Source organism: Sphaeroforma arctica, assembly GCF_001186125.1.
Source record: "Sphaeroforma arctica JP610 unplaced genomic scaffold supercont1.138, whole genome shotgun sequence".
In the NCBI taxonomy this organism is placed as follows: domain Eukaryota; class Ichthyosporea; order Ichthyophonida; genus Sphaeroforma; species Sphaeroforma arctica.
The window spans coordinates 102,181-111,621 of record NW_014040420.1 but is presented as its reverse complement, the minus strand read 5'-3'; the positions used below and the strand labels follow the sequence as shown (position 1 = coordinate 111,621).

Genomic DNA, 9,441 nt, shown 5'->3' with positions numbered 1-9,441 from the left:
ATATATATAACCAATATATATATGTATATATATATATATATATATATATATATATATATATATATATATATATACATATACATATACATATACATACATATACATATATATATATATATATAGATATATTATATATATGTATATGCGTACCCATTTATGTGCGTGATACAAACATCCACTTCATTTGCGAGCTTACGATGTCTTTGAAATATAAAAGCATTCTTATTCTAAATGTATTTTTGATTTGAACCTTCAGCCAAAACAGCTGACTACGTTTGGAAGCTTCCTGCACAGTACATGCATATATACAATACAGGTGTATATCAACATGTACAGTGAATAACTGCTCACAGAATACATGCGAAGAGAAACACACAAACCAACGTCTTAAAATATCGCATTCAAAACCAATCCAAGAAATACGTATTGCACATAAATTTGGAGGTATAAGGTATATAGATTGATGTAGTTATATTGAGGTTTATAGTGAGGTGTAAGTTGGTGTATAATGAGCTGCGTATATATACATTACGAGCAAGGTGTGTAATTACAAGGCATCGACGGCAAGCACTCTCGTGCAGATGGGTCTGTAGCCTACCTTGATAAAGCCGACTATGGTCTCTACGGCAGCAACTTCGTTGAACACATCACCGATAATCCATTCGTTGAAAACATGATCAAATGCGGGTTTCCTGACTTGTTCAAAACACCACAGAGTTGCACCTAGCCCCTTCAGACGTTCGTAATGCTGCAAACGACCAAGACCGGACGTTCTGATAAACAGTACAGTTTTGCCTGAGAGCGGGTGGGCTGAACTTGTCTCGCCTGAGATCATAGTGGTGGCTGAGTGGGTGTTTGTGATGTGTTGTATACCTAATATGTGTGTGACTTGAATCGCGTTTGCGCTGTAAGTCACTACACAGCTGCTGTCTTGTTATTATTTGAACTAAATGCTAAGTCGCGGCTATATAGTCGCTGCCAGCCAAGTTTATTGAGGTGAACTAGTTGTGTAAATATAACTTGATACCAGTGGCAAGTGCAGCAGCCAGCAATTGGTAATATTCACAGACTACTATCCTTATTTGAAATGTCTAGCTAGCTAGTGAGCGCCACTAAGCGGTGAGCCAAGCACCTCACAATTCAAAGTTTGCAGTTGTGTCCTGTCGCCATCTTAACAGTACGATTTTTAACACTGAAAACAATACTGATTATTTTTTTCAAAGCCCTTCATCAGTGGATCTGAACAAGTTTTTAAATAAAATAATCCCAAAAATACTCCTACTTCCTAAATAAAGTAAAATCCAGGAAATTAAAATAAAAGAAACCTTTTTTTTAACTTGACAACACTTATTTATCTCTTCGTTTGAAAACTTTAAAACTTTTATACGGGTCAAAAAACTGGAAAAACAAATATCGACCCATTATGCGAATTAAACGGACACATAAAATGCACCTATAGCGACAAATATAGGGCCAAGGGCCTTCACAGATCAACGTCCACAGTGTGTGTAAATATATTCACTGATTAGATACGTTTTTAACACTGAAACGAATCGAGAGGGATAGGGTGGCCATTGGCTTTGTTTGATACGGTCGAGTTTTGGGAATTCCGACGTTCCGAGTGGACCGAGTCGGAATATAACCAGAGCCTGTCTATTGTCGCATTTCCTATTTCAAAATAAATACCACGTGGAAGGAATGGATTCAATGGAAGGGTCGGTAACTCGGCACAAAACAAAAAGCGAACCAAATTAGCCGAAGATTTCTAAATGTGTATTGTTTATTTTATATTTCTTTTATAAAAATATATAAGCGTGAGCTCACTGAGCATGTTGGAACTTGTATTTTAAAAAATAATAATAAAATAACGACAGAACTTGAGGAGTGCCTCCAAAACTCCAAGACTTCGCAACAAGAGTCCAAGGGAGTCCAAGTCCAGACTTCTTTTTTTTTCGTTAGAAAACGTGATAAATTATATGCAAATTTCACTGGCGACTGCCGCAGTGCCAGGGCCGATTTTAATATTAACGAGAATTGACGAGGTGGTCACTGAACACTGGAATAAAGAGCCCGTCAGGCGTCAGCCCGTCACCCTTTTTGAACATCTCCACGAGTCCATAGCGACATAAACAGCCACCTCAGGAGGCTATGGCATTTATTTAGTATTTAGAAGTGGTGTTCACATCATATGTATTGACGTAGTTCGCGTCGCCTTGTGACTAGTCGGAAAGCTCGTGAATTACCAGAATTGGTACGACACTTGCGCCGATGAATGATACTTGAGTAAGGCCCGTCCTAACAATTGAGGGCACATAGAGGCAGTCGATTTAGTACAGAGGGTTGTCAGATAACCTACTGATTGTATGCGGTATGTGTGCTGGACCAAACTCGAAAGAATAAAAGACCTGGAGGGCTTTTGAAAAGCGCCGGAACAAGTCTCGCCGCTGATATACAGGCAAATCGAAGCACATATGCTTATATGTAAGTTATGAATACATACACAGATAATTATCATAGGTACACCACGCACACGTCTCACGGTGGTTGGTTGGCAGAGATTCTTCCGCAATACTTACCACACAGCACAATTATTTGTGAAATGGTCGACCCTTCTTCTAAGGGGACTATTAGGTAGCTAGTAGGCCCTGTAGCTTGAAAAGTTATATCTCAATAAATAGGGCATTGTGTCAAATATCGGCACAACAATTCGAATCACCACTGAATGGACTGTAATATATGTGCAGCACAGTTAGCACGCCAATCCGTTGAGACGGGAATGCGACTTCGTGTGCACACAGTATATACGAAATCCTCTCAATCTGAATAGGTGAGCTCTTGATTATGCCTGGTTGACTTGGAAACTTTACTCAAATGATGCACAATGTGCACTGCGCGTAATCTCTGCATATGAACATCTGTTGACTTGTACGGGAGCTCGGCCTTCCCACATATCATTGTATCCGTTGAACAATCCAATCGAATGCTTTCTTCATAACGTTTTTACTTGGTATCCCTGAGGTATATTTGTGTCGGATAGGGTTGGTTTTTGTTGCCCACTTTAGGGGCCAGTGTTATACGATATAGTCCGTGCAGTTATTACAATGTGGGAGTGGTGACCGAGCCCCGTCCTAGTGTTAGCAACAATCCAAAAGTAAAGTCAAAACAATCCATAGAGGAATCGCTGCACACGTGCAAGACAAATCACTTGATACGATGGGAAGGTTCACGATCGCACACACTTGCTGTCGACTACAATGGAGCGTACTATCGACACCGGGAAATTGGTGGCACACCACTGGCTATGTATTGGCCATCGCCACAGTCGTAATAAGTCTTCGGTTGGATTTTAAGAACACCTACAAACAGTCTTGAGACTATAACACAACCGTTTCACACCATTTAACACCATAGGGGTATATAATTTTGATCTTTATTCTTTGGAGCCACCTATTCCCAAACAACGCCAGAGGTTGTTCTCGTGCGCTCTCGGCTGTTTATACGACCATTCACATACAAAACTTCACTTTTCCCTTGCCATTCATATATACTTGTTAATTCAAGCAGATTCCCTTAATCCACCTTCACCGTCGCATATATATATCGCACAAAGCGTACGGATGAGAAGAACCCAACCGTGCCCAGCATCATAGTGATTATGTAACACATCAGAGCTGTGTATCCGAAGAACGATGCTGTTTGCAGCGGACCAGACATGTGCGAGCGGTATGTGTAGTAGAAGATGGCGTACAGGAAGACATACACTCCCGTGAACCTGTGGGGAATAGTATTATATACGTGCACAAAGGAATTAGTATTAGAGCTTTAGCATCAGCACGTGGGAATGGATGGCCAGGGTGAATGCATGCGAGACAGGATTTTGTATGCCCCAGGGATTTAGGGTTTAGTGTTCTATCATCACCAACACACACATACTCGTACAGTTGCAAATACACGTGTGCTAGGTTACAACATCCTCACACCGACAAAGGAACATATCATCCGTCTACAATACGGATCACTTCTCAGGCTCCCAGCCTATTTTCTTCTCAGAGTTGCCTTTTGGCGTGGTGTACTTATAAGAATTCATTACATTGTCTGAAATATCTCGAGTACAATAGTATAGTACCAGTCCTGGAAGTAAGTTAGCGTCACACTCACATACGTCGCCGCCACACATACATACATACATACACATTTATATATATATATATGTATTATATATATATATATGTATTATATATATATACATATACATATAAAATAAATATAAATATAAATAATAGAGTACAACGAGATACAGGCACACATGTTGGACATACTGGACCGAACCCAAAGGTCGTCCTCCACGGATAACTGGAAGTAGGCCAGCGTCACACTCATACACGCCGTAACCACCAGCAGAATAACGAAAACGGCTGATAGTATACCATAGAGTGTGCACAGGAACATATCAACACACATATCATGATAGTAGAGCAATACGAGAAATGGGTATGGGCATGGACAGTGATAGGGACATAGACTTAGACATACCCCACATTGAAGATACTGGGCCACCACCAGCGATAGTCCTCCATGGACAGCTGGAAGTACGTCAGCGTCACACTCACACACGCCGTCACCACCAGCAGAATAAAGAACACGGCCGAGAGTATACCATAGAGTGTGTACAGATGCCTGCCCCACAGGGTGAGGAATATGTAGTACAGCTCCACGCTGATAGCACTGAACGGCAGGAAGCCTCCAATAAGCAGGTGCACACCACGTGACCGGTACCATGGATACGCAGGGATCTCTCTGTAGGGAGGTAGGAACGTAGGATGTTGGGGTTTAGGGGTAAGAGTTTTAGGTTCTAGCGATATATATATATATATATATATATGTGTGTGTGTGTAACAAACCGAAGTATGATGAGACTTAGGACAGAACAGTACGTGCCTATGGATATACGCAAGCATGAAGGATTCGCTAAAACGGATACTTGAAAATGCAGTATGTACTTCAATAGAATTGTACACAGACGCGTATGAAATATACTATATATTTACATATACATATACATATACATATACATATGCGCCAGTGTATACATATTGCATACCTAGGAATGACCTTCGTTCGACAAGGCGCATCAAACGTCGTGGCCGAGTTCTTACCCACCACACCGCCGACCACCGTCAGAGGCAACCCCACCAGCAACCAAAGGAAGATAAGCACAAACACAGTAGCTACAGGAAGGGCCTGTGTGCTGTTGTAGTGCCAGGCGATGCTGTTGAGCACACACCACATCAGAAAGAGAGGCCCAACAAACAGGATAGTTGTGAACAGAATGCTGCGGATCCATCGCTCGCCCCCCTGTGTGGTCGCAACACGGCCGTGCATGGTTAGGTGGTAGTGCTGGTGTTCTATGGTTATTGGGCATGGGTGGTGTATGGCTAGGTGGTTGTAGTGGTGTTCTATGGTTATCGGGCATGGGTGTGTGTATAACTGTAGTAGTGATATATGTTGATAATGATCATAGTGGTGGTATATGGTTATAATGATTGTAGTGGTGGTGGATGATTATAATGAGGAAAGTGGTGGTATATGGGTATAATAATTAGTGGTGGTATATGGTTATAATGAATACAGCTATACCATATGTACTGATGCACCAATTGACGGACACGGAAACCCCAAACCCTGGAGTACGATATGCCAACTGTACTGAATGTACCTATTACTAAACAATTAGGGTTGTTGACATAGCCTTCTAAATTAGACAGCTATGTTATTGGGTTTAGGACGCGGACACAAAACCCTGAAATGAAATATACGAACTGTACTGAATACATCTATTGGTACACATAGTCTACGCCTCTTACCAGTTGCTGTTAACAACTGGATGGCACAAACCTTAAAACCCTGGAACACAATATACCAACTATATTCAATGCGTCTGTATCTACACGCAGTCTGCGTCTCTTACCAGTTGTTTGTACCATTTGGCGGATACAAACCCGGCAATACCCGAGGTGAAGGCATACATAAACACCGCCACGGTGTTCACATAGCCGTGCTGGTGTGTATTGAAGATGCCTGAGAGTGCTAGGGCGATCAGTGTGGTAGCGATGGACAGGAACTGCACCCCTGTGCCCAGAACAGCACACAGCACATCCCGGAAGACGGGGAAGCGGAAGACGTCCCCACTGATGAGCTTCCACCCGTAATCGTCCTGTTAGGGTGTATGGTAGGTGACTATATATTAAGTATATGATATGTATATGTATATATATATATACATATATATAAAGTATACATGTATATAAAGTATACATGTATATACATATATATACATATATGCATGCGTATGTCCTCATATAAGTGAACGCGTAAATTCCTAAATACAAGCACATCTCTCGCAGTCCAGCAACACATACACATCTCTCGCAGTCCAGCAACACATACACACGCACGCTCATAAGCTCACCTGTAAGTCCTCCAGATCTTCCTGATCTCGCGAGTACCGATGGAAGTCACTCCTCAACACACGCATCAGGATAATCGCCACAAACCCCACCATCAGGATCACGAGCACAAACGAGTTGATGATACTTAGCCAGTGCACTTGGAGTGACCCCACATTGAGTTTGGCTCGGTCGCTATACTGCACATCGGTCTCCAGCCACGTGACGCTGTAGGTAAACTCGATGGGCTGGAGATCAAACGTATTATCGGCGCCCTCGGGCAGCTGTACGGGACGGTCGACCGTGACGTTGGCGGTGACGACTTGGTTGCCATTGTAGTAGAGGAAGAAGTGGTGGTTGGTCCAGAACCAGATCTCGTGGTTGTGTGGGTAGGCGTCACCCTGTAGCCGATTGAAGCGGTTGTGAACAAATTATTGGCGTTGGAAGGAGGTGTAATGTACTTAAAGTGGGATACATAGATACACCCCAGAGATCCAGACACTATACCATCTTTCAAAAAGATGTAACATGGGTGCAATATGTCCTGAACCGTGACGATAAAGGACACGCACAGACCGTCAACGATGCGCTGGAAGTAATATAGCGCTTTCCCAGCTCAAACTAGATAGCCACTCACACCGTTGAGATCGACTGCGAGAACGCATATATATACGTATATATATGTATATATTTTATTATTTAATAGATACACATATAGACATACACATACACGGGCATATCGTTAACCATACCTTGTGGTATCCCACGAAATGGGAGACAGAGAGACCGTCAATGATGAACTCAAAGTAGTAGAGCTCTTCCACAGCCTTCACCAGATCATCCACATCGTTGGGCTTGAGTTTGAGCGGACATAGCACCTCCTTGTCCACGTTTTCTGTAGTTGCAACGACGGTTGTGTACAACAGTACGAGTGACGGGCATTCAGATGAATGATAGACTTATTAATGCGATCATCAGTGTACGGAACGAATAGGGGCGCATCCTTCGCGGGGTGTGCAATGAGGTCATGCATCAAGGGTGATTTGAAATTTGAAATAGGTCGGTTCCATTTTTTTTGGTCTTCTGTATTTTAGTGTGAATAATTGGCAGAAACCGCCAATACCAACGCCACACGGATTTAAGCGCGCGGTATGAGCGTCCACTGAAATGTCAATAACTTCAGGGTGATATTTGCCAGTCCCTAAATTGAAAGCTTGGAAGCCCATATTACGGACAATCGAGCCTATGGAACATACATACATACATACATATATGCATATACGTATTTATAGCCAAATGACAGGCACTACCCAACCACCACGTCTGATACAACCACATTCAACCCAGTGTATATACGCTGATATATAGCAGCATTGAGAAAGTAGCGGACACCAAACGACGCCAACTCGCCTGTAACCCACAGGTAGTGGTATATTAGTACAGCCCGTTTGGCACACACACGAGTATCCTAACACACATCTCTCATCACATACTACTAAACCTACACAGAACTATCCATGACATTACATAGACACATTGCTTGAGATCGTATTCTTGCACATATACCTGCCGCCCTTCCTACTTGTTTTGTATTGCATACGCCTACAACCACGGACAATTCCTATCAAGGTATTATCTAGTCCACTTAGACCTCCTTTTAAACTCTAGACGTATATCTAGTGCCTTTAGACCTATTTCAACCCTTAGAGGAATATCTAGTCCACTTAGACCTCCTTTTAAACTCTAGACGTATATCTAGTGCCTTTAGACCTATTTCAACCCTTAGAGGAATATCTAGTCCATTTAGAAATACTTTTGAACTCTAGACGTATATTAAGCACATTTAACCCTATTTTAACCTATAGATGAATATCTAGTCCATCTGGACCTAATTTTGAACTCTAGACGTATATCTAGTGCATATAGACCTACTTTTAACCCCTAGATGAATACCTAGTCTATTTAGATATGTTTTTAAACCCTATACGGATATCTAGTTCATTTAGACCCACTTTCAGACCCTAGACGTATATCTAGTGCATTTAGACCCACTTTCAGACACTATACGGATATCTAGTGCATTTAGACCTACTTTTGAACTCTAGATTGTACAGTGACTCGGCCAAGCGGTCACCATCGAGTTTGCCACCCATTGAGGTCGCCATCTTGATTTGCTCAGGCCGGCAGACGGGCAATCGATAGTATGGATATGTTTCCGATGGGTTATAGTAGGGACCAGCCTAGATACGAAACCAATAGAAGAAAATTAGTACTATGTCGCATGGATATGTTGTAGGGCAATGTGGCACGGATATGTTATTGCTGGGATATAGTAGGGTTCAGCCTAGATGCCAAACCAATAGAAGAAAATCAGTTCTATGTTTGTTGTAGGGTAGTCGACAGTATACATATGTTCCGATGAGTTATAGTAGGGATCAGACTAGATACCAAACCAATAAAAGAAAACCGGTACTATGTCTGTTGTAGGGCAGTCGATAGTACACATATGTTTACGATGGGTTATAGTAGGGACCAGCCTAGGTACCAAACCAATAGTAGACAATCAGTACAATGTCACGTAGACATCTTGTGATCAGATCGGGATTGTAAAATTGAAAGCAAACAAGCATGAAACGTTTTAAACGCTTTATCAACAGATATCATGTGAATGAGGCCTGGACTGCAAAAGGATATAGTTTGACGGACAGATATTGGTGGTAAAGGGTACGACTACGTCAGTAAAAAATCATGTTCTTCGGGAATCATTCATATATATGAAGATTTTTTATGTCTACACCAGAACAGCTACTGACGTACTGAACGCAGCTATATATATAGTAATATATATGTATATATATATATTGATATATACTGTAATATATATGTATATATAGTAATATATATATATTGATATATATGGTAATATATATGTGTATATAGTAATATACATCTATATCTATATCTATAGTAATATATATATATATATATATATGTC

The 9,441-nt window shown here is 41.5% G+C and overlaps 2 protein-coding genes across 2 annotated transcripts in view; both read right to left on the bottom strand.

Moving 5' to 3' along the window:
- Positions 1 to 1,146, bottom strand: part of SARC_02918 (hypothetical protein) — a gene marked incomplete at its 3' end in the record, with an annotated part of 5,859 nt that extends 4,713 nt beyond the window's left edge. The window contains exon 1 of the mRNA XM_014303306.1: positions 599 to 1,146. Within this exon, the coding sequence (XP_014158781.1) occupies positions 599 to 835 (237 nt within the window). The 5' untranslated portion in view covers positions 836 to 1,146. The remainder of the gene's footprint in view (positions 1 to 598) is intronic.
- Positions 1,147 to 3,397: 2,251 nt separating this feature from the next.
- The window catches only part of SARC_02917 (hypothetical protein), a 7,209-nt gene continuing 1,165 nt past the window's right edge, over positions 3,398 to 9,441 (bottom strand). The window contains exons 2-8 of the mRNA XM_014303305.1: positions 8,539 to 8,686; positions 7,199 to 7,341; positions 6,470 to 6,847; positions 5,969 to 6,214; positions 5,102 to 5,355; positions 4,534 to 4,797; positions 3,398 to 3,772 (exon numbers count right to left, since the gene is read on the bottom strand). Of these exons, the coding sequence (XP_014158780.1) occupies positions 3,571 to 3,772; positions 4,534 to 4,797; positions 5,102 to 5,355; positions 5,969 to 6,214; positions 6,470 to 6,847; positions 7,199 to 7,341; positions 8,539 to 8,686 (1,635 nt within the window). The 3' untranslated portion in view covers positions 3,398 to 3,570. The remainder of the gene's footprint in view (positions 3,773 to 4,533; positions 4,798 to 5,101; positions 5,356 to 5,968; positions 6,215 to 6,469; positions 6,848 to 7,198; positions 7,342 to 8,538; positions 8,687 to 9,441) is intronic.